General features: G+C 44.1%; 1 protein-coding gene across 3 annotated transcripts in view; it reads left to right on the plus strand.

Annotated features, from left to right (window-relative positions):
• The window catches only part of PCNX1 (pecanex 1), a 580339-nt gene that overhangs the window by 172325 nt on the left and 381793 nt on the right, over window positions 1–26221 (plus strand). For 2 of the 3 annotated variants that reach the window (XM_086937052.1, XM_086937051.1), the window contains exons 7-8: window positions 5658–5790; window positions 13323–13564. In XM_086937052.1, the coding sequence (XP_086793178.1) occupies window positions 5658–5790; window positions 13323–13564 (375 nt within the window). The remainder of the gene's footprint in view (window positions 1–5657; window positions 5791–13322; window positions 13565–26221) is intronic. The other variant, XM_086937053.1, reaches the window with a different exon arrangement.

The following is a 26221-nucleotide window of genomic DNA, read 5'->3' on the forward strand; positions in this document are numbered from 1 at the left end:
TGAACTCCACATATGATTGTTCTTTTGGGTTTTTTGGTTTTGGGTAGTTTAATTGGCTTTTTTCTTTTTTCTTTATGGGGTACTCTCCTCCTCCTCTGTTTTTGCGGCCATACTCTCCGCTTGGGGCCCTGTACCTGCCCGGGTACCTCCGCCTAGTGGGATTCACTGCTATAGTCGTACCCTACCATCCTTTTGGTTTTTGAGATTCGTATTGTGTCCTTGAATGTGAAAGGCCTTAACAGTCCTACTAAACGAAGGGCGCTGCTGTCTTATTTGGAGAATACTGACGCCCATATATGCTTACTTCAAGAGACATACCTCCTCTCGGCTAATACCGCTCACCTTAGATCACGGGCGTTCCCAATTCAATTGTTCTCATCAGCTATGTCCAAAACTGCAGGGGTGGCCCTCTTGGTTTCCTCCTGTTTTCCAGGTTGGGTGGGGGGGGGTAAGCAAGCTGAAATCAAGGGGAGGCTCCTGGCCCATGCCTTTACACTAAACACTCACACGTTTGTGCTGGCCTCAGTTTACTCCCCCAACACTGGTCAGGAGAGTTTTCTTAAAACGGTCATTGCAGGGCTGCCAGACCGGACTGTCTTGCTTGGAGGGGACATTAACTTGGTCTTAGATTGGGACATGGACCGCTGGGGTCAGCGCTGGGGTCAAACGGGGACATTATCCAACGCTGGGAAACGCCTTTTGACTGACGGCGGGCTCACTGACCTTTGGAGACATACACATCAAAACATATGGGCTTACACATTCTATTCGCACCCTCACAAAACGTATAACCGCATTGACTACATTTTTACCTCCAACTCGCTCACACAGCGCGCTAGCGAGATTGAGATTCTACCCTGCCCATTTTCCGATCACTCCGCGTTGCGACTCTCTCTGTCCTTTCCCCCAATGCGAGCTACTCGACGGTTTTGGCGCCTGCGGGAGAGCATGCTCCAACGCCCCTCAGTTGTGCGACAGATTGAGGAGAACATAACGGATTACATGACATTGAACGATACACCGGACGTTTCTATGACGACCCTCTGGGAGGCGATGAAGGCGGTCCTCAGAGGGGTTTTTATTGGCATTGCATCTGCCGACAATAAAGGCAGGAGGGAGAAGCGCGCACACCTGACCGCCAAAGTAGAGGAGTTAGAGCGAATTCACCAGCGCACGGGTGCGCCGAGAGTATGGCGACAGTTCAAAGCCGCTCGCGTACAACTTGCTGGGCTAAATATTGACCGGCCGGAGTATGCCACTTTACTCCTTAAGCATTTTTTTTATGTTGGGGGCGATCGCAGTGGTCGCCTACTTGCCAACCGACTCCATGCCCAGCGACAAGCGCAAAAAGTGACACTGATACAAGACGCTGAAGGGCTGGATTGTAGGGAGGACAAGACAATTGTCGAAGAGTTTCAACAATTCTATGCATCATTGTATTCGGCTCAAGTATTTCCTGACGCTGCCCAGTCTCAGTATCTCCAGAAGGCGGCCACCTCCGCGTTACTGCCATCTCAGGCGGAGGAACTGGGAGCCCCCATTCGAGTGGAGGAGGTTATTTCCTCGATTGCCCGTCTTAAGCATAACAAATCTCCTGCCCCCGATGGGTTCTCTTTGGATTTTTATAAGAAATTTTGTGGGAAACTGGCCCCTATTCTTGCGCGTATTTTGAATTCTATTGGGGCGACTGAGTCTTCTCCCCTCCCTTCCTTCATGCTGGAAGCTTTAATAACTGTTATACCCAAGCCGGGGAAAGATCACCGTCTTTGTAGCTCATACCGCCCTATATCGCTTATTAATGTGGACTTAAAGATTTTTACAAGCATTTTGGCGATGCGGCTCTTTAAATGTCTTCCTGTTTTGATAGACCCGGATCAATCCGGTTTTGTCCCTGGGCGGCAGTGCTCGGATAATACTAAACGCCTTCTCCATCTTATGGACCGTTCCGAGCGATTCCCGGCGGAACGCATGGTCCTTTCTGTCTACGCCGAGAAGGCGTTCGATAGGGTTCATTGGTCGTATCTCCGAGTAACCCTGCTTCATTTTGGCCTTCCCGCACGTTTCATAGCCTGGATCTTCCAGTGTTATGCGAATCCCACAGCCACCATACGGGTGAATAGGGTGGTGTCAGCGGCCTTTACGATACGAAGGGGGACTAGGCAAGATTGCCCGCTGTCACCACTTCTTTTTGCCTTGTACATGGAGCCCTTGGCCCAACGCATCCGAGATGACCCATCGATTCGTGGTATATTCTTCGGGGGGTCTGAGCATAAGCTGTGTCTTCATGCTGATGATGTGGTGGCGACCCTGGAGCGTCCTCGAAATTCCCTACCAGCTTTTTTGGACGAATTAGCTCGCTTCGCCCTAGCCTCGTGCTTTCAGATCAACGTGCATAAGTCATAATCCCTTAACCTATCCCTGGAGCCTGAGACGCTGGTGTTCCTCCGGCAGAACTTTCAGGTTCAGTGGGCCCAGGACACCATTTCATACCTGGGACTCTGAGTAGCACACACCGTTTCTCTTACCCGACAAGTGAACTACTCGCTCCTACTGAAACAAGTACGCACTTCACTTCGTAAGTGGAGGCCTCATTCCCTCTCATGGCTCGGCCGCATTGCGCTGGTGAAGATGGTGCTGTTGCCTCAAATTCTTTACCTTTTTCATGCTCTCCTGCTGATGCCCCCCGCCGGGGTTCTGCGGGCCTTGCAGAGGGACATAGAGCGATTTATCTGGCGGGACCAAAGAGCCAGGATGCGCCGCGTTCTCACCTACAGGGATCCGTTGGAAGGAGGACTTGGTATCCCAGATCTTTTGACATATTGGCGGGCGGCTCAGCTGCGGGCTCTGGTGGAGTGGTCTCGGCCAGAGTCCGAGAAGCATTGGTTGTTTATGGACAGGGCCCTTGCAGCTCGCACTCTTTGGGGAGTTCCCTTTTTGCCCTTCAGCATCGTCATCGCAGTCTGTATTTATCGGAAGTGACCCGTCCCATTATGGCCGCTTGGGATCGGGCTGCATTTGTGAGAGGGCTTACGTTTCCATCCCCCATTACGCCTGTTGTGAAACCCAGACTTCACACCTGGCCTTGACTATAGAGAATTCCAACAGTGGACGACCGAGGCTACCCGCTCCATCGGGCATTTTTTTTATCTTTCTGGATTACGCCCGTTTGAGGAATTTCGTAATGATCTTGGGCTTCAGGAAACGGAGCGGTTCCATTATTTTCAAATCACACTGGGTGCTCCAGGAGGGGGTGCGGGAGGGGGGGGGGGGGTGGTTAACGCCGTTTGAGAAGTGGCTGATTACTAGTCACAGTGATGCGCGCCTGACGTCGGAGTTGTACAAATTCCTGAGGGTCCCCCGGACAGTTCAAAGACTATGGGGCAATTGCGGTGGGAAGGTGAGCTGGGAAGGGAACTTTCCCCGAAAGAGTGGAAGGACATTCACCATCGGGTTCGCCAACGGCTCGTAATGTGGCATCTATTGAAACGGCCACTAAATTGGCCACCTACTGGTACTTGACGCCTGTAAGGCTCCATAGAAGTAACCCCTCGCGCAGCCCGCTGTGCTGGAGAAGTTGCGGCACGCAAGGCACCCTCACTCACTTGCTCTGGGATTGCCCCTCCTTAGGGACGTACTGGTCACAAATACTGGATGAGATTGATTCCCATTTTGAGACTCAGATCCCGAGATTCCCAGCCTATATCCTTCTTGGCCTCCCCAACGCCATCACCTTCCCGCTTCATTCTCGGAGAGGTAAACAAATAGCACTGACGGTGGGAGCAGCTGTACAGAACGTCCTGACTCACTGGGGGTCTGCAGTACTTCATACTAGGTTAGGCTGGCTACACAAACTGTGGTTTATCTTAGGGATGTAAAAAATTTCTCTTTCTTTGACTAACCCCGAGGCTTCCTTTCATGAACTCTGGGCCCCCCAGGTAACGTTGCTGACATCTGAATTTACTGAGCTCACATGTCCCAAATATCTTAGGCTACTGCGCTTGGCCGATCTCCCACAGACGCACACTCCTGCCACATCTGCTCCTTAGCTGGTTGGGCCTCCTTGCTGGTCTACGCTATCTCTACTGCGTGTTTTTTTTTTCTTTGGAGGAGGAGGTGAGGGGGGGGGTGGAGGGGAGGGGTGTTTTGTATTTGTATTTGCATTTACTGTTCCTTTGCCTGTTGTGAAACCCAGACTTCACACCTGGCCTTGACTATAGAGAATTCCAACAGTGGACGACCGAGGCTACCCGCTCCATCGGGCATTTTTTTAATCTTTCTGGATTACGCCCGTTTGAGGAATTTCGTAATGATCTTGGGCTTCAGGAAACGGAGCGGTTCCATTATTTTCAAATCACACTGGGTGCTCCAGGAGGGGGTGCGGGAGGGGGGGGGTGGTTAACGCCGTTTGAGAAGTGGCTGATTACTAGTCACAGTGATGCGCGCCTGACGTCGGAGTTGTACAAATTCCTGAGGGTCCCCCGGACAGTTCAAAGACTACGGGGCAATTGCGGTGGGAAGGTGAGCTGGGAAGGGAACTTTCCCCGAAAGAGTGGAAGGACATTCACCATCAGGTTCGCCGCACGGCTCGTAATGTGGCATCTATTGAAACGGCCACTAAATTGGCCACCTACTGGTACTTGACGCCTGTAAGGCTCCATAGAAGTAACCCCTCGCGCAGCCCGCTGTGCTGGAGAAGTTGCGGCACGCAAGGCACCCTCACTCACTTGCTCTGGGATTGCCCCTCCTTAGGGACGTACTGGTCACAAATACTGGATGAGATTGATTCCCATTTTGAGACTCAGATCCCGAGATTCCCAGCCTATATCCTTCTTGGCCTCCCCAACGCCATCACCTTCCCGCTTCATTCTCGGGGAGGTAAACAAATAGCACTGACGGTGGGAGCAGCTGTACAGAACGTCCTGACTCACTGGGGGTCTACTGTGCCGGGTTGTTACCCGATGTTTGCGGAGCACACAGGCTCATTGTTCTTCTTGAGAAAACTAGTAAAGATATCTTAAACAAAAAAAATGCTGCAATATACTTTATTTGAAAAAGTATAAAATACATGGTTTAGTGTCGTTTTGTATTTCACAATTTTATTTAGATAGTTTACAACCATCAAACAAAAACACTCCTTAATATTGATAGATTGCCGATTCTTTTTGGTTTCAGTAATTATTTACAGGCCATTGGGTCCAAATCCTGAAAGTTATTTTATAGCAAGTGAACATTTTATTTGAATATTGTTGCATTTTCAGTGTAGAAGTCTGTTTGACTGCCAACTCGGTACTCAAACCTCTTGGGTATTGGACTTGTGATAAAGTAAAATGAAGGACATTAACTGGTTAAATGATTGGAAAGATTAATTTGCAAGGGTCAAAGTAGATATCAAACTTTTTTGTACACTGCATTGCAACCCTCCGTATTGCATGTCAGTAAGTAAAGATCTTGACCATAGGAAGAAATGTAATAAGTATTGCAGCGTATATATTTATTGTAAAAAATCGACGTACATTGGAATATCTATTTGTGACTTCAAAAACCACTCTTTTTTACTTTATTAAATTTTAGACATTGATTAAATATGCAAATCTAATGTGCTGCAACGTGGACAAAAGTAGGATCTCATTTAATTGACGATCTCGGTCTTGTTGCAGTTTCAAAAGCGAATGAGGAGTCAGTCACGTTTCGCCGTGAACGCAGCACATTTAGGCGTCAAGCAGTAAGACGACGGCACAATGCAGGGAGTAACCCAACCCCTCCTGCATCTCTCATCGGATCACCCCACAGGTATGGCTTTCAGATTTCCCTTCTGCATGCTGCAGGTCACATAACCTTGCCTCCATCATCTCTACCTTTGCATGCACATGTGCAGTTTGCACTCTTTTCCAAACGTTAATGAATGTTTTGCCATTCCATTTGTTGAAAGTCAATGGCATGGGGCAGGGGTTGTCTGCTACCATATTACATACCTTTCCTGAAGGTAGTTGAAGGTAAATAGCAAGGCTGTGGTCAGATCTCGTTTCTGGCAATGTGATCTTAAATATGCACCTTAATCAAGACTCTGAGGGTGTTACTTTAAATAAGAAGAATATTTCCTACTTACTCATTAGTTTTGGTCTCATACACATAATATGGCTAACATCATAACCAAGATCTAAACATGAACAAGTATACACCACTTGCTCCCAGGCATGCCTTGGCCTGGTGGGTCTTGTCACGATATGCCATAATATTCGTAACCTGCCTCAAAACAAATCACAGCCCTATTTCTTTGTATTTCATTGCTGTGTTTCTTTATGCTTCTTATGCCTTTTCATGCATGACAGAAATAGCATTTTGGGCAATGCATGTTACTTTATTGAATTACTACTCAATTAAATAGCTTTAGCTCCTCTAAAACAGCATGCGCGTTGTTTGTATTTTTCCCTAGGTCTGGCGTTAGCCAAAATCTGCTGAAGTTACTAAAATTATATGTATATTAGCGTACTTACAGGGGCTTTCTGCTGGCCTTCATCCACTGGTCCGTTATTGTCATTCACGTTTTTCCTCTGCCGCACCCTACAGCATGGAACAGTGGGTCAATCCACTTCAGCCATTGCCTTACTTTTTCATGAGGGATTGCAATCTGCCCTTTCACAAAGGAGTACATCCAAGCACAAAGTACTTCACTTCAGAGGCTACTATCCTATGGCAATGTGTGCTTTTAGAGACACAACATTTTTTATTTTTGGCCAAATTTTCTTTTGGTTTGCTTTGAATTCAGACAGACTAGCAGCTTCTCCAGCAATAAAGTTTTGAAAAAATCATAACAAAATAAACATTGACAAAGCCAAAAGGCTGACTGCCAGTGTCAGACCCGTTGGCTTTGACAAGGCTTGGGCACTGTGGGCTTTGACGAGGCTTGTTCTGGATGCGGGCAAATAGCCTGGTGTGAATACTGGACACCTTGCTTGCTTCCTTTGAATTTTTCAAGCTATTGCCATCTTGTTAATCATTATTAATCAGTTACAATATGCCTAATACACCTCTACCTGGGATTCCAAGCACAGGCCACTAACACTTAGGAATCATCAAGATAGTTTGTAGAAATAATTGAGAGAGACTTTATTCCTCAATTTAGATGTCAGTTCTGTGACTTCTATTTTATAGTGTTCCCTTGTCACTCGGGCAGAATTGTTATTGGACCAAGTACAGCTTTAAATCAGTGTCTGTTTGCAGCAAGCAGAACAAACTTGAGGCTGATGATGTCCAGCTCAATAACATAAAGAAAATATCCTTCTATGAGTATTGTATTATTTTCAAAACGTTTTGTTTGTTCGAGAGGCGTAGTGTGAAAATTACAAAAGTGACAATAATTATTATGTAAAATAGCAAACGGTCAGTATCTTTATTGTTCTGGAAATCAACAGCAATAAGTCAAAACAGCAATAAATCAAAATACGAAACTCAAACCTAGTTATTTACTGAAGTAGTAGCTCAAGACCTTTTAACTTTTAACAGGCTGATCTCCTCCACTACACTCTTTAAAAAAGAAGTAAAAGCTATCCTCATGGCTAAATACACTTGAGCTACTAGTTCGAATCCTATTAACACCTTGCACCGTCCTGTATTACATGTTTGACTCTTGACTTATTTGTATGAGTTGTTTTATCATCCACATGAGTGGTTGTGTCACTTAGTAGTACTATTATACTGTGATTTATTGAGTTACTCGTCTGAATATGCTCCCCCTTGCACCCTTCTATGTAAAGCTTGATTTGCCTGTTTGACTTTGCTCCCTCATGTACCCGTCTATGTAAAGCGCTCTGATATCTGTGAAGATCTTGTTTGCGCTATATAAAACTCTTTAAATAAAAATAAAATAAAACTAAAATGAATACAAATCAAAATGTATGTTACAAAAACCTTTTAATATATCACTAAAGAAATCTGCATTTGTTTACTACTCTTTGTACAAATACAAAGCTGTTGGAGTTTTCAGATTGATAAAATATGCATTTTTAAAATTACTATAACCATGATCTTAAACAATTAGCTTTAAAAATTGCTTTCTTCTATTAAACCATCAGCAAAAAGGGTTTAACATCGCATTGATATGGACACTGATAGCGCAATTATGTACCTGCTTCTTCGACCTCATGTTAACCAGGAGTTGTGTGTCAAACTTTAATTTTGAAAATCCTTTGTGCTATCCAAATAGAAATATTGTAACAAACCGTTACTGTATCGCATTACCAAATAAGTTGAAATGGCTCAACCTGTCACTTTAGAATGCTTAGTTTTCGTTAGCTGACACTGGTCAATGAAAACCATTATGTGCATTAAGGGCACAGCTCTGACTCCATTCCCTCGAATAAATACTAGTGGTAGCTTATTGGTAGACTCTACTCTGTGTGCAAGAAGAACAGTAGGGGTATAATTCCTGGGAATACTGCAGTGACAGAAGTTTGCAAAGTTTTCTCCATGTGGCTTTTAACATTAAGACAATGTCTGTCACACTCTTATAAGTCTTGAGAAAAAAGTATCATCAACATCCACCCAGTTGCAATGTTGTGAAGAAAACCGTTTTAATGTTAAGTCAGAAGAAAATGCCACATCTATTTTCCGAGCTGCGTATCTCTTGATAGGAAATCTTGACAGTTTGCATGCCAATACCAATGCAAATGTAGGAAGTTGAGAAAATGGAATACTGCGTCCTGAAGGTTGGCCAATAATCTGCATCAAACCAAGCCTGCGCTCATGCAACAAACTTTACACACCCCTGAGAATTGTCAACACTGATGAGGTAGGTCCCTTTAATCATTGGGAAGCTCTAGCGTTTTCAAATGGTCAGGAGAAGCACCTGACAGTTTTGCGATTAGTTTTAAGTTCCTCTGTTAACGCAAAGATCAGGTGTAAGTAGGGCTTAAGGTTAATTGTGACCTCAGAGCGGAGATGTAGCTTGACACCTCTAGTTACTTTATTAACTTGTTCTTTTCTTTTCTGAATCAAAAGCGAGACACAGTTTGTAATAGCAATATAAGGCCAGCAGTTGTCGTACTCCTATTTTAAGTAGACTTTTTATCAAATTACGTAGGTTTCCTCAAGGTTTTGCTTGCAAGCATAGATTTTTGGAAGAGTTCTACTCTTACTAATAGATTGATAGTTTATAAGGTGGAGCATCTGCCAAAGTATTTTTCCTATTTCATCTACTGCATTAGTCTTCCCAACAGGTCCTGATATTTTGGCATTTTAGACCTTTAATGCAGTAGACACAGTAGCATCCTCAAGGCCTTGATTAAGGTACATACTTATGATTCATTTTGGAAAGCTGTCTTTAAGACATTTTTCAACATAATCAACCCATGATAAGCTGCCTGTGAATCTAATGTTCAGGGACTCCAATAATGTTCTTTTGGTCCATGGTTGAATTAAAGACTTTCTTTACAAAGCAAGATGTAGCAACTTTGACGTACTCCTAGAAAAACAGGATCCTAGCCTCACAGGTCTTAATGTTAGGTTTGGACCGTAAGGACCACAGAATTGGTACTCACTAACACAGGAAGGGAACCTTCAGAATGTTATCACTGGGCACATGCTTATATCATGTACAAATGACTTGAGTATTAATGCACAAGTTTGACTGATCTCTTGAATAACTTCCATTTGCAGTGACTTTTCCCTTCTGTCTAGAGCGGTTCAGCAAGTATTTTAAGTATTAAGTAGTTTAATTTATTTGTTTGGATTACTCCATTAGTGGTAAATGTACCCACAGAGCAACATGAGTTATTTCAATGTAATTGAGTTATTACAAATTGAAAATAAAAGGACTATGATGTAGTGAAAGGAATAATTAGCAAAATATGTAGTAATTTTAGCCACTTTTATTTGTTATGACAGTGAAATGCATAATTCTAACATCTTAAATAGAATCTCAATGCCACAGAAGCCATGCAAAATTAAGATGCTAGAAGTAGGGCATAAGAAATGCTTTACATCTCACTTGTATCATGTTTGAATAATTTATAATGGCCATAACAGACCAATCCACATCCATTGCCTTTATGTAGGTCTAAAGTATGATTCAGAGGTCGTAAAATAAGGCTGGTATCCAGGCTGCTGCCTGAACCTGTTGTGGTGTCCATACTAGGGTAAGACAGAAGATGAAATACAAATTGATAACTATACCGGTATGGTTAGCAGACAGTAAGAAATTCTGCTTCTCTGGTTTGGTACTGGAGGTTGCAACCTATCTTTTCATACCTCTTCTCTTGGAGCCCATGAACAATTCAGGATGAGGAAGTGTTTAATTAGAGTTTAACTCTAAAAAGTTAAATGAAATAGATGAGCTAATAGGATAGATCCAGATTTTCTTTTGCAGAAACCTTTTACAAATATTTGGCCACTTTGTGGTTCAGCTATAATATTCCCTGTGCAGAGTGCTAGTTTAGTCTGCCTACACCTATGGTACTCATCTAGGTAGTGACTAAGGTGAATGCATCCCTGAGCATTCAGGGTACACATATTAATTATGCGGAAGATTGACTGATGATAACATATCGTCCTCAACATCCTTTGATGATGTTGCTGGGATGTAGAGTTTCTATTGTCGGACACTGGGAACATATTGCTTGAGGTCAAGCACAACAATGTTTCATATTTATTTTGTCCAGTAGACAAGTAGACCAAACCTCCTGCAGCACACGCTTTTTGGCTGCCAGTTTTCAGTTCCACAGTATGGTTGTTGGAAAGAGGATTAAAAGTGTTTGCTTGCATACATTAAAAGAAAACACTAACATTGGAGAATATGTATACACCTTTTATGGGCAACATAACAAAGTAAGGAACCAATTTTTTATGTCACAATATTGCACTTCCAGGTTTGCGATCTCGCGTTGGTGCCAAAATGACTTTAAGGAGTTTACAGTCGTATGCCTGGAAACCCTGCTTCTAGCAAGCATTTATGGATTCTATTTTAGCATGAGCAAATATTATTATTATTATAGTTAAAATGTATAAGGCGCAACAGCTACCCAAAAAGGATTTCCCGGCGCCTGGCGAACCAAGGAATATGTAACAGTTTAAATGATTACTGGTTAAAAATCCAGGTTTTTAGTGATTTGCGAAATTAGACATACTCCGTTTCATTCTGAATAAATGTGGGAAGGGAATTCCAGAGTGAGGGACCAAGGTATGCAAACGATCTGCCACCCATCCGAGATAGTCTGACTCTGAGCACAGATAATTTCCCTTGGGTAGATGAGTGAAGGCATCGAGGAGGCACGTAGGGACAGACCAGGGATTGCAGATATTGAGGTGCTATACCTATTTTGATTTTGAACATGTAGATCAGCGCTTTGAACTTGATTCAGTTCTCAACCCAGAGTCAGTGCAGGTCCCGCAGGTGGCTCTAGGAACCCGGCAAAAGTAATCTTGCAGCAGAGTTCTGAACCATTTGCAGCCTGCGAGTCACCTCCTTGTTGGTCCCTAGGTAAAGAACGTTACCGTAGTCCAGTCTTGAGGTGATTAGCGCCTGGACTACTGTTCGCTAGGTGGGCTCTGGCAGCATCCAAATGATCTTTTTTTTAGCCACTTCAGGATAATAAAATATTTGGCGGCCACCTTGACAGCTTGATGTTGCAAGGTTAGTGAGTCATCAATGATGACACCCAAATGACGGACTTGATGGTTGGGTTGAGGAAGTGCACCCATCTCACTAGGCCAATGAATTGGGCCCCAGAGATCCTTGTTTTTACCCAATATCAAAACCTCGGTCTTCTCTCCGTTGAGCTTAAGGTAATTAGCCTGCATCCGTGATGCAATTTTACCCAAGCCCAACTAGAGGGGGAAAATCTCGGCCGCACTCTCCATAGAAGGAGAAAAGATTATCTGGGAGTCGACCAGCATATATTTGCTTGTGCGAGAAATCTGTGCAATTCAAATTTCACTTGTGAAAACATTTCTCACATACGCCTCCATATGCCTCTACTTTTTTCCCATCCTGGAAAAAAGTGTCACTATTTTACATGTTGGACCCAAATTTCGACCTTTTTCCATTGTGGAAAGAAATTGGACAGGACTTGATGCATACCATTAAATTTGTAAGGTATTCTAGCCCTGGAATGACCGCTTCTCGCCAAAATCCAGCCCTTGTATGTAGATCTGCAGAAAAGTGACAAAATCCGTGCCCTACTAGAATTTACACTCTCACGTTATATGAGCACTAATACAGTCCAAAAGGCAAATTTCAGGCTTCTGATACAATCTAAATGCTGTCATAATTTGCCAGGTCCCTGCATGGCACCAAAATGGGCAAGTGGATTTAAAAAAAAATCGATCTTAGTCCTGGCCTCTGTATTTATCCTCGCCACGATTTCTCCTCTGTCTCTAGGACACCCCAACTTGTAGCTACAGTGCTACAGAAATCGATTCCAATTAATCACAATGTTTAAAAATGTGTTGAGTCCAGCTACCACATATATCTAAGCCTAGATTTGTATGGAGGCAGTGAGAAGGGATTTGATTATTCATAATAATTTACAATTATTCCATCTTTTTCAGTTGGCTTCAGTGGTCACTTTACGATACACATTTGTAATGATTACATTAGCCACTAAATTTAAAGTGATGTGGTAAGTGAAATCCTTCATAAATTGGAGGAAGTAATTAATCCAGAAGAGTCCTGCTTCCTCTCACCCACAGTACACCTACCTCCCCCTTTGAGTAATTTCCTCCATCATAGGTTAGTATGTTGTAGAGAATGCTTCCGGTAGATTCCACTCTGAATTTTGAGTTTGCTCCTAAAAGAGGAGGATGTACTTTTAATAGATGAAATCATGGTTTCACTGGTGCATTGTTTTAGTTCCTGGGATGCTTATTAACCCTTTCGATGCTGATGACGAGCTCAGCTCGTCATCACCCACGGGTGTCGTGTGCTGATGACGAGCTGAGCTCGTCATAGTGCCACTAAAATGGCATTTTCCAGCACACAGCGGGAAAACGCCTAGCAGCCAAGAGGTTAACATACATGATGGCTCTTTAACCCGAAAGATGTCTGGTCGTTCAGAATGGATCAGATATAGTGCTAGAGAAAGTAAATACAGTTTAGTAAACATCAGCAGCTTTTGTTGTGATTTAAGAAACCTGTTTTGCTGCTTTGTCACTACTTGATTATTTTGTAACTTTTTTTATTATGAACTTCTGTAGCTGTGAAGGGAGTTAGGTTTGTGTCTTGTATCTCTCCTACTTCTCAATTAGACGCTACTGTAGATAGTTGGCCTCATGTTGTTCTTTAGCCACTTTTTCGCTGTAACCTTTCCTCAATCCATGTTTTTCCTTAGCCTTCAAGATGTTCATCAGTGCCAGCAGACCACAGCCCAGGTCAAAGTCCAGTCCCGCCCCCCTTCCCAGGCGGCAGTGCTCAGCGCTAGCGCCTCCTTGCTGGTGAGAAATGGGAGTGTCCACTTAGAAGCATCACATGACAGTGCCTCTGCTGTAGGCAGTAGCAGTTTGCACGATGAACTTGGTATGCAGGCCTTAAGTAACCTTGGTGACATGGAAGTTTTAATGCAGCACATTATGGGTAATAATGCAGTTCACTTATTTAACCATGTATGTGTATTTTTTATTGCAATGATAAAGTGACCATATATTATTGTTGTTTAACCTTGTTCTTCAAAATCTTAACATAACAATTCAGTCTTAATGCTTGCTTAGCATTCATCATTTCTTTTTAGATGTTAGAAATAAAATTGTTTTAAGTTTACGATGCTGCATTAAGTCCAAAACTGTAGAGCGGTTGTGTTAATGGACTACTTTACTTTATGGGAGTGTCCATGAGCATGTTCATGTTTTTTCTAGCTGATATGTCAATGTATCTGCAGTAGCTGCACACCAAGATTTTTGTGATGTGTTCTGTTTAAAAAAAAAGTAAGGATTATGTGAAATATATGTTGAAATTGAGATCTTGTGCAAACAAGTTGTAGCTAAATTCCGTGACGGAAAATCTAATTGAAACAAGCGTAATGGGAAATTGCTTGATTTTTAAAGATTTATATTATTAGAGGTGTATTTTATGTTTTTGGGTTTACGTGGACACCTTTGTGTGCAGTTATGGGTTGGTGTGTCATATGCTCAGGCGTTTTGTAACAAACTGCCACAAACGTTTCTCTTCTGATAAGCATAAGTCCACAGCTTGGCAGTGTCATCCATTGGCATCCACTGCTCCTTCGGGTATGTCTGTGACCGTAGGTTTACTGTGCTTTCTCTCTCTTTCTCCTAACATCGATCATTATTAGCTGCTTACGGACTCCATCCAACACACACAGGGTGTTGGGACTTAAACAGATGTTGCACATCCTCTTTATTTAACGAATCCCCTGCACAATAGAATTCAACCTCCACCAGAAGTGTCTGCCTCTTTATGAATAAACTTGGATCCTGTCTCAGAGCTTCACTCCCCTATTCTTCAACCTGTGCCCTGTGCTGGGTGCTGAGCACATGATCTAGTGTGCCTTTGAATGGACACTTTCTGGTCATCCCCTGCTCATGTGCTTTCAACCCCTCAACCCTAACTGAGCTTTACTCAATTCATTCCTCGCCAGTTGTTTGCAGGTGTTTTGTACTTTTGTACTTTCATATTAAATCCATGTGTTACTGTTTGCTTTATTACTTGATTAATGATTTGTTGTTGGCATTACCCATGTGTGATCAGATGGGCAAATGCTTAATCAGGGCTCCAGCGGTCACATGCAGGCAGCATTTAACTGGAATCTGATTCTTCTCTTCTAATGTAGCACTTGCTAACTTGAGCATATGATTAGTTATTGATTAGTGCTGGTGGTATTTTTCCTACTACCAGGATCAGCCACTACGTTAATTATTTTGATCCTCAATTTTATTAATTGTTTGTTTAGTGTTCTTGCTTTCACCACAGAATCATAATTTATGATCTTCAGTTCGCCCAATGCTAGGCCTCTGACGAGTGCAGTCTGTACAAGAGGCCACACTTCACACAACTTTTGTCACCACATTTGGCTAGGGGCGGAAGGGACAAAAGCAGTTGCCTGTTTGGGCTAGGCAGAGAAGAAAAGACGAGGGCAGTTGCCTGTTTGGGCTGGGTGGGGTATAGCGGAGAGGAAATAGGCATTTGCCTGGTGGGGTGGGGCCGAGTGGGCAGGACAAGGTCAGTTGCCTGTTTGGGCTGGGCGGAGAGGACAAGGGCAGTTGCTTGTTTGGGCTGGGCAGAGAGGACAAGGGTAGTTGCTTGTTTGGGCTGGCCGGAGAAGACAAAGGGGCCTGTTTGGGCTGGGCGGGAAGGACAAGGGCAGTTGCCTGTTTGGGCCCATTGCCAGAGATGCTGACCAATTTTCACTTACGAGCTACCACCTTAAGCCCTCCACATCCACCAATATCCAAACACTATATCAGCAAAGGCATTCTACTTGTGCACCACAAACAAACCTGTCAATGTGTATTGAACCACTTCAAAACCCCACAAGCCAAACCTACACACAATTCTACCCCAGATTCATCACTATGGCACCTGCATTCTCACACAAATAACCTATTGTGTTCTATACCACTAACACATCAACACAAAGCCACTTTATATAAAACTTTAATGCATCCAGACACACATACTCCATGTTCAAACGAAACACCAGCTCTATCCTCTACTTGCTCATAACAGATCCCCTTTTACCTGTACTCAGCCTTCCAACACCAACTGCCTCTCAATTACACATAATCATACAATCCTTACACGCCACTCCACCACACAGATTACCTCTTCAGGTGATCAAATCTAACGCACTCCTAACTCTTGTCTATCCCCTCTACCACACCACATACTCTATTCCAAAGCACATCTGTACTATTCAAATACTACTCACCAACAGTGCTGTACATACAAATCTTTCCCTGAAAACGACATCAATATCTCCTCACTACTCCTCAAAAACAAAACACACATGCATTCCCTTACTATGTAATCTTGTATCTGTATATTTATTATATATATTTATTTTAGTCCCATCGTACATGAAAAAACAATTTACTCTGTGCTATCATCACCCTACACCTCTATCAATTTACCCTCTATCGTCCCTCTCTCATCCCAAACACTTTCTACTACTATGATCTCCAAAAAAAACCTTCCTAGACCCCCCCTACAGCGCCTGGCTCACCCCAAACATCAATTTACTACTATGATCTCCCACACAACCCTACTAAATTCTCCCTCATGTTCTCTCTCCTTTGCCCTATCCCACGACATCATCTTTCTACTTGATTCTCTTTCTCCCTAATCCCGTTCTACAGACTCTTCCCTACTCCATCCCTCCTGTACTCATCCCAGACCTCAATTTACTACTATACTCTCCCAATTAACACTTCTGATTTTCTTCCCTCTTCTATTCCTCCATTACTCTAACAGACCCACATGTCCTCTGCTCAAATTAACTTGTACATTCCTATACTTGTACTATACTCCTATTTCCCGAGACTAATCTACCACTAATCTTTTTGGGTTCCGGCCGAAGTAGCTTGCAACTCGCTGGAAAAGGCTTTGATGCCTCGTCCCGGTAAGTAAGAAATATATACATATAATTACAATATAAAAATAATAAGCAATGGCCTCAGTATGTGCAACACTTGCAGTAGCACTGTGCCGTAAACACTTAAACAACACAAATTACTACTTTCTTGAACACTAAAACAGGAGCCCAGAAACCCATTACATTGTTTACTCTAAAGCCTTCAACATTCTGCCTGTATCAGATCAATGAAGCAGGTGAACATGTTCCACTGAAACAACTCTGAACCATCAGGGCCAGCTTTAGCACTGGTGGCATCTGGTGCAGCACTCTACACCACTTCACTCTGTCCCTCTCTACTCCACTCTGCACCACCCTACTCTGTGGCAGTCTATGCTGCACCACTCTACTCTGCATCCCGCCACACCACTCCCCGTACACACCTCCCCTCTGCACCACTTTCTACAACGCTCTACTCTAAACCACTGCACAGTACACCAGTACATTTAGCGCCACTTTACTCAACCCAAAGCACACCTCCGCATCTGCACTGTAGCCAACTACTCTGTTCCACTGCACTCTACGCCACAACACTATTCTCTGCAGCACTCTACACCACTGCACACTACGCCTGTTTATTCCACTCTGCTTTGTACCACTCTACACCACTCTTCTGCGCCTCTCTACTCTGTACCTCTCTGCTCTGCGCCTCACTGCTCTGCGCCACTCTGCTCTGCACCACTATATTCTGCAAGCTACTCTACACAACACTACGCCACTCTACTCCATAACTCTCCACTTTACGACACTCCTTTACCTCACTAACTTTTATCCATGCTGAACAGCAGCCACGCTGTTGTGCAACATGGCTAAACATATTGGCTTTGCCAATAGCTCTTGCACAGGCAAGACCTATTGCGTTTGCCAATGCTTTTTTGTCTTCTGTCGACCCCCACTTAATCATTACTGGAATCCAGGGACCCCCACTGAGCCATTATTGGAATCTGGGGTCCACTGCCAAAGCAATTTAAATGATTTGAAGTGCAAAATAATACACACAAATATGCATTCATCAGACACATGCACAAATAATAAAATATTTTATTTAATTCAAAGAAATGTTTTAAAAAATATACTTTTAATTGGAAAATTGGAGCTTTCCTACAGTTAATTGAGGTAACCCATCGTTCATGCTGTTTTCTGTTTGATGCATTTTCATTGCTCCCTTGAATAGGTCTTAGAATACCTGCTTAATTTTTAACCTCCAGTTTCAAATGTCTTCACATATACAGAACGTTTGTACATTTTCAACTTTACATGTTGCTTCTTAATGTATATGCACTTTATTAATCTGATAATTATTTGAAATTTCTAAGCGGATGTAGACTCAGAGTTCCCAGACCACAGGTTAAGAACTGCCGCTTTAAAGCAGTAACAGATTCAAGCTTAGCCGCATGGTATGCAGCAAAGTCATTGGAGTCTGTCATATGCACTAGCCTGCCTAGCACCCCAATCTCTTCCTCATACTCCGAGAAAATAATAGTTAGTGAATGCAAGGCGCATGCAGTGTGACACCTGGCCGAGCCTGAAATACTGTTATATATAGTGACTGTATGTGTGATGACACAAGTGAAATAAAAGGCATTCGAGCACAATTGTGCGCCACTCTGTCAATAGTTGTTCTGTGTGGGGTGCATTTATATTCTCCACCCTGCATCACGACATTGGTGACGGAGCTGACTGACCCTGGACATTTGTGCCCACCTACACCATCAATTATGCCTACTGGTGACCCGTGCTTCTTGACACCTGTGCTACAGATGTTCAGTTAATGTGCTGAAACCCAAAAAAGACGCTCCACAACACAAACGTCTATGAAGCCCACTCCGCCACCAGTATGCACTGGTGAGTGATTGAAATCTGTGGGATCCTTTGGCATCGTATGTACCACTTCCAAGTCCAGCATATAGTGACCCTGAACAGATCATAGCAGCTGCAGTGTACACCCCCCACAAAACAAGTATGGAAGAGGGACCACAAGACCAACTGCCCCCTCCTGCACCTCGCAAAGTTCCAGAACATCCACTTAGAGTGCCTATTCCGTCCACAACTATACAGATGGGAAATGCCAACTTGCAACATCCTCGTCTTCAGCGGAATAGTCACTCCAGAGACAGCTGCCCCACGATGGGCAGTCTCGATAAGTAGGCTGAACAATTATTTCACTGTTGCAAACCGACTCGAAAATAATGTGGTCTCTACTTGCAGGTGAGATAATCTACACGCTCTTCCTAAATCTGCTGGATACCAGAAATGAGAATGATTTTGATGCAGCAGTATTAGTCTTAGATGCTCAATTTAATCATCAACTCAATTCAGATAACAAAAGATAAGCACAACAGAAAGAGGGATTCATCAAGAACTTTATTCCAGTTTGAGAGAACTAGTGAGCACCTCCAAGGACAATGATGCCAACAAAGAGGTGAAAGCCCAGTTGGTCCAAGGGTTTTGCTCAGTGGAATTGCGAAGCTGAATCCTATGGAAACTAAGAATAAGCCTCCAGGAAATGACAAAAGACGTGGACCTAAAACATACTATCAAACCAGAAACAGCCGATTCTGTCAGACAGACCCATGGCAAGATGAGTGCTATTTAAAACCAAAAACAACCCAAATGAGTGAGCAACATGTGGATACTCTGGAGGAAAAGCACATCCAACAGCAGGTTGCCCTGCCTGAGGAAAAACACGTTCAACGTGCTTCCGCCATCATCACTACGCAAAAAATTGCCAGGAAGGCTGGCGAAGACTATCTGAAATAAGAGGCATCTTTCCTGCCAATGCATGCAGTATCCATGTCGCTCATGATCACACTCAGCCATGAGAACTTCCAAGCACTGTGAATCCTGATTCCCATCTGTATTTGAATGATGACACAATAAGAAGATATATCCCTCATTTCCAGCATTGAACATGGAGCAAGAGGCAGGAGACCATTTCCCAATTTTGAAATCCTAATTCATGGACTCGAGACCATTTTGCTCATTGATACAGGAGCCTACGGGAATGCCCTTGGGAAAGACTAGAACCCACATCTTTGCATATGGCAACCAGCACTCCCTCCCTTTTGCGGGGTTGTATCATCCATTCAACATGAGACTCAAGCCCTGCTAACAGAATTCTTCATTGTTAATGAAGGTACGGGCATCCCCATCAGCTACGCCTCAGCAGAAACTCTTGAACTCCTCTCCTTCCCATACTGCATAAGCGAAAGGTAAGTATGTCTTTATTATGAATTCAAAGCAATAATGACAGACTGGTGGTTCTCTGTCACCAAAGAGTCACAATTTACCGTCCGCAGATAGGTGGAGGCAGAGCTGATAAGACTGGAGAACTCAGGGGTCAATGAAAAAATTACGAGGCCCAGGCAGGGGTTCCAGCCAATGTCTGTTGCCACAAAAAATAAGCAGCCTATTACTATCAGAATCCACATAGATATGCGACTTCTTAATGCAGCCATCTGATGGAATGCTTGAGGATCTTCTCCAGATCATGATGAGACAAAATAGTTTTCCAAGCTGGATTGTAACAGCGGTTTCCATTCTCTCCTTCAGGGTGACAGCAGTTGGTACATTACTTTATCAAAACACGTCTGCCTCTGTCACTACACAAGACAGCTGTAGAGTCTCTTCAGCTGCTGAAGTTATTTAGAATTCAATCCGAGATATTGACTGGGCGTTTGAGTTATTAGTCTGAGGGATGACATGCTGATACAAATACCAGGGCTAGCTGAAGACCGCAAACGACTAGAGTACTCTGTACAACAGTTGAGGGACTCAGGCCTAACATAGCACGAAGAAAAATGTAAATGTCTCATAAACCACGTTACATTCTTTGGGCGGATTTTCCCCTCAAGATACTCTGTATTGGTCTCCAGAACATTTAACACATTTGGAGGGCACCCATGCCCATACTTTTTGGGCATGATCCACTATTGTGGGCGATTCATTCCCAATCTTCCCACAATGTCCCAGTTTCTACAAAACCAGTTGGTTATTGTGTAGTTAAACTACGTGGATTGGGGTGTTTACTAAGGCAAATTGCAAATATACATTTAATTTAAAAATAGTTTGCTGTTGGGATGAGGGAGAGCAGGAATGAAGGGATTAAATTAGATCCCGACTATCCTGATCAGATAGTCGTCATTTCTATAAACGATAGAACAAGCATTTGCAATGCAACATGCTTCGCATTATTAAAAGTTGGAACTTTTGGCATTGTAAGTGACACTGTTTTTTAATTATATTTATTGTTTGCAGTGGAGTGATAATTTGACATATGTGCAATTAAACCACTGCAGGAGACAATCGGAAGAGCACATATGGAAGAACTTCCAGAATATTATATGCACGCTAAAATTGAGAGCATTATGTTACAAGCAGCTAGCTAGACTGGGTGCTGCGAAAGAGGTTTGATATGCAACAGTCCACCAACTGAGAGCTCTTGCACTCAAAACACCATGCCAACACATGACCGTGTGAGACAGAGCGGAAGCGGCTTTTCAGCGATGTGAGCATCTGCACTCATAGACATCAGACTTGTGTGACCCTTAGGAAGGACGTTTGTCCTGGCGAAGGTTTGCTGTAGTCCAGCTTAACCAAGGCCAACACAAAGAACAACTTCCAAGCTTAACACAAGTGGCAATTGATTGACACACTTATGGGACCGAATGACATGCAGATCACTTTTCTATTAAAGGTCATAATTAGTGCATTATGGGCAAATACAAAATGTAGACTTATGCTGCATCTATAAAATAAAGCATTAGCAAAATAAACAAGAATTTACAATGCAACGGTCTCGCCTTTGCAAAAGTTAGAGCTATTGGCATTTTAAATGACAACATTTTTAGGTCTTGCGAGCATTGAGCGGAGCGAGAATTCATGTCGGCAAAATCCTCTTCAAACCAAGGGCTTTCAGCCCCGCGGTTTTCTTGCAGTTCACGTGAATCACGTGAGCAAACATGCACGTGCATTCACGGCCAGGGCTTCTCCTCCCCTAATTATTCATGGCCGGCCGCAGGCCGGTCGTACTTTCAGTTTCCCGCATCTCCTCCCCTAATCATTCATTCCCGGCCGCTCACAGCACATCAAAGGGCTTCGCCCAGCGTGCGCTCTGCTTTCTCTCTTCTATCAACAATATTCCCTCCCGTGCTTCCCCACGTACAGCTATTAACTGCATCCGTTTCCTTAGCAGCATTCGTGACCTTCCATCCTGCCTGCTGCAGTCACTGTTCTTTCCCTTCATTTGTTCATTCTGGTACTGTTCTCATGTACTCGCCTGTCAGAGTATTTCTAACTCTCCCTTCTTTTCTTCCTACATCTAAAGCCGATTTCTTTTCTGTCCCTTCTCATCCAGTCCAGCTGGGTCTGCCCTCTGCCACTTTCTATTTTCTCGGTGATTCTGCGCTTCTCTCGCTCATTCACTTTCTGTTTCTCCATCGCCTCCCACGACCTCTCTCTGGTTGTCCTCGCTATCTCTCTCACTCCCTCGTTTTTTCTTGAGTTTATCCCTCTCTTTCTCGCGCCTCATCTCTTTCTTTTCCTACTCTTTCTTCATTTCCCTCCCTCTCTTGCCTCCTGACTTTCCTCCCTTATGCTCTTTCCTTCGCAACCCTACTCTTGTTACTTTCCCTTCTACCCTTCTCTAGCTGTCTCCTTTCTTGCCTCGCATTCTCTTTCTCTATATTTTCTTTTTCTCCTGCTCCCTTCTCTCACCCTGCATATCCTCAATGTATATATGTCGTCCATCAATGTATATATGTCGTCCACTCTCTCCTACACCCCACTCCCTCCTACACCCCACTCCCTACAAGACGTACGCATTTAGTATATAAAAGTATGCAGATGCATTTGCATAAATATTCCCGATTGTGCACGTTTGCAATATGTGCGAGATGAGCAAGACATTGGAAACAGAAACATCAAGGCATTGTATTTCCAGTGATTGCTTGCAATACGCCATTTTATTTTCTATAGAATAAAGAGGTGTGCATGGTAGGTGCAGGTTTTTTTTGCTGCAGGACTACGTGACAGGCATGCACGGCAAGACTCTGCATGTAGAAACAACGGGGTGCTCTTGTTTCCACAGAAATGTGGACATATCCAAATGTTTACAATTCACTATTTTAACATTTAACATATTATTAGTAATCAGTTGGCAAACAGATTTCGCTATTTTTAATTTGCAAAAGTCTGGAGCTAGGACGTTGCTATACTAGACATACATGTATGTGGCAGATACATAGTGCAGAATAGCTCTGTTTTATGTAGGGGTTAGAAGCCACACAGAAGACAACAATTCAAAACGTACTCCATGTACATTCAGGAAGACATCGCTCACAGATACCATCCCATCTCAAGAACATATCCGCAAAATACACTTCCCTTTCTTTCAAGAAACACTTTGGATCATGGTAATTTTTACAAATTGCACCACATTTCCAATTTACATGTGTATGCGGATTGCTCCAGCCCCCCTGCCCCCTCACTTCCTGGCCGCAGCAGCGCGCAGTGCCGCACTGCAGTAAAGTTGTAAATACCTTCCGCAGCTGTCTGCCAGCCTGCAGTGAAATACTGTCTTTGTTCGACATTTCTCTTCTCAGGCCGATCGTAAAACTTTCCAGCCCCAACGCCTCACTTTAAAACACACCCCGTTTAACAAAACAAAGCTGCAACCAGGCCTTTTGGCTGAAACGATTTCTACTACCACAGTTATTGTACTAAAACTATTTCCAGTTTAGGTCACTTAAAGATTCTGGCCCCCGTGCTTTTTTGGTTTTGAACTGGCAAACTCGTATTTTCTTTACCTCCAAGAATAAACAATATAAACTTTGAAGTGGCATTTTGTTTCAAGTGTTTTTGGAATATTACACTGCAGCAGCGGCGTCTGGGTGGAATCGAGGCAGTATCTGCGCCTAGAAAAGGTCATGCCCAGTGCTTGGCGCTGATTTACGCTGCTAACTGCTTTCATTACAAAAGCAGCCCTGATACTCTGCTTGTTCAGAAAGCGCCCGGTGACTTTGAAAATGGAGGCAGCCGCAGTGTGGCAAAGAGGCTCTGGTTAACAAGCACTGGCGTTGCCAATAGGTCTTGTAGTAGGAAAGTTGGAGCTATTACAATTGCAAAAACAATGCCTTTTATTTTTGTTTTCATTTTAAAAACATAAAGGGCTTTGTCATTCACAAAACCAATAGCTCCAACTTTCCTACTGCGAGACCTATTGGCAACGCCAGTGCTTGTTATTTATGTGTTGGTTTTAAAAAACAGATAAATAAATGGCATTGTCATTTACAATGCCAATAGCTTAATCTCTCGCAAATGCCACACACACACAAAGACACACACATAGCCCCCCACACACACAGACAAACCCACACACACACACACACACACAGAGCCACACAGAGAGACACACACACAGAGCCACACACACACACCCCCACACACAGAGCCCCACACACACACAGAGCCCCACACATAGACACACACAGAACCACACACACACGACAGCCACACACACAGAGCCACACACACCCTGGGACGCAAGTGGCGCTTCCCGACACAGTGACCGCGTCGGAAATGTTTTTGGGGGAACCGGCCTGGCAACTACGAGAAAAGAAAATCTGCAGAGAAAACATTACAAATGAAAAGTCTATGTGTCGACTCCACTGAGGCGAAAACGAAATTCTTGCTCTGTCTTCCATAATCTCTACAGAGAAGCCTCCTGCATTTTTCGTTCACCATCTCCTCCGTTGTCTCTCCTCAGCCATCTCTGTGACCGAAAGCCCCTGCACCCCACAGCTCTTCAAGAAAACTCCTCTCCTCCTCTGCTACCTCTGGAATATAAGGTCCACGAATCCCTAACACAGCATAAGTGAGGATCCCTAAACAATGCTCCTTCTCTGCTGTATTAATGGGAAGAATCGTGTTCCTCCTCCCAGTCTCTATCAGAGAAGAACCTTAAAAAGCTCACATCCTGCGCTATCTTTGAGAAGCCATTGCATCTATTTGGCTCTCCAAAGTGCAGTCCTCTGAACACTTACCTTCCTTCCCTATAACATCAGGAAAGGTCCTGTATACGTCTTCTCCTCCACTAATCTCTGAGAGAAGCATAATGCATGTCCGCTGCCCTCTGAACACGTCCCCTCCTCAAAACTAGGAGGGAAGGTCCCTGAATCTCCCGCCCTTTACCTGCTGTCCATAGGTTGATACCTCTCCTCCTCGACTACGAAAGAAGCACCCTGAAACCCGCAGCCCGCACCCAAGCTGCTGCCCATGGATGAGGAACCAGTCTGAACACATCTGCTCGCTACTTCTGAGCCCACCTCGAACTCTGATGCAATTGTAAGAGAAGCTCTTATGAATGCAGCCTACAGCTATCACTGCGAGAACAGGGGGGTGGCTACCACAGGTGCAGCAGCTGCAGTGGCACCGAAGCCCAAAAGCATCCCCCTTAGAAGACTAGAAAGCTTTTTTTGTCATACCATAATTCGAATTAAAGTACTGAACCATTGTTCCATTTAAACTGATGTTTCTTTTGTTATAACTCGGTAGCACCCGTGTTCGACCTCGGGAGGATGAAAGACTAGCTGGGCCCTCAGGGGTTAGAAATGGTGACCAAGCAGCCAGGGACATTTCCATAGTGGAATGCATTAACTCACTGAGCCATCGGACCCTCTCATCAGCCATTTGGCGCTCAGAAAGGGAATCTGTGCGCGTGGCGGCTGTGGGAATGGATTACGGTCTGATGAGGTCTGATCACAGCCTCCGCGCGCAGGGTCTCTAGAGCGATGCTCGCTCTCTCACACAGATATTTACTTGAGATGTGGAAATCGCTGGACAGACGGAGCTGCTTCGAAAGCCTGCTGCACACCCAAGTGTCAGATCAACAAACCACGCTCGGAAAAGCGGTTGTTTTCATCGCCAACTGCGGCGTCACCTTTCTAATGGCGGCTGCGCGGAGGCATCCGGAGACTGCTGATGCCTAGCTGCGGTCCAAAGTCACCCTCAGATGCTCGCGCTGCGACTTCGAAGATCGACATGGCCAAGTGTAGACAATCGTGAAATAAATGCACCTATCTACTTTTAACTCCAAAATTGCGGTGCAGCATTTGTACTAGGTACATGGGCTCTGCAATACATAAGGTCACAGAACAGGGCCTGCAGCAGGAGCATTCAGAGAGCGGGAGAGGACGGGTGTCCCAGCAGTTTGATTGCCAGCTTAAATCTGGGTATTACCAGCAAGTTCTGATTTGCAGACCTCAGGCAGCGCATGGGCTGATATAGTTTGAATCCATTGGACAGGTATCTAGGCCCTTGCTGTTGGAAGGCTCTGAAGGTAATCAGAAGGATCTTAAACAGTATCCGCTTACAGATCGGTAACCAATGAAGCGCCTTAAGCGCTGCCAAAGCAGATGACTTGCGAGGCCAGCGTAGCACTAAACGGGCAGTTGCATGCTGGACCATCTGCATCCTGTGGAGAACGGACTTATTTGCTCCCGCATACAGGCCGTTGCAGTAATCCAGTCTAGATGTTATCAAAGCAACTGCTACCGTTTCGTCGTCAACGAAGAGTGTACCGTCGACGACTATCCCGTCGACGACAAAGTCCCTCGTCGACAGCAGCGTCTGGTACAATCATCGAC

This window comes from Lissotriton vulgaris, chromosome 9, assembly GCF_964263255.1.
Source record: "Lissotriton vulgaris chromosome 9, aLisVul1.2, whole genome shotgun sequence".
Taxonomy (NCBI): Eukaryota; Metazoa; Chordata; class Amphibia; order Caudata; family Salamandridae; genus Lissotriton; species Lissotriton vulgaris.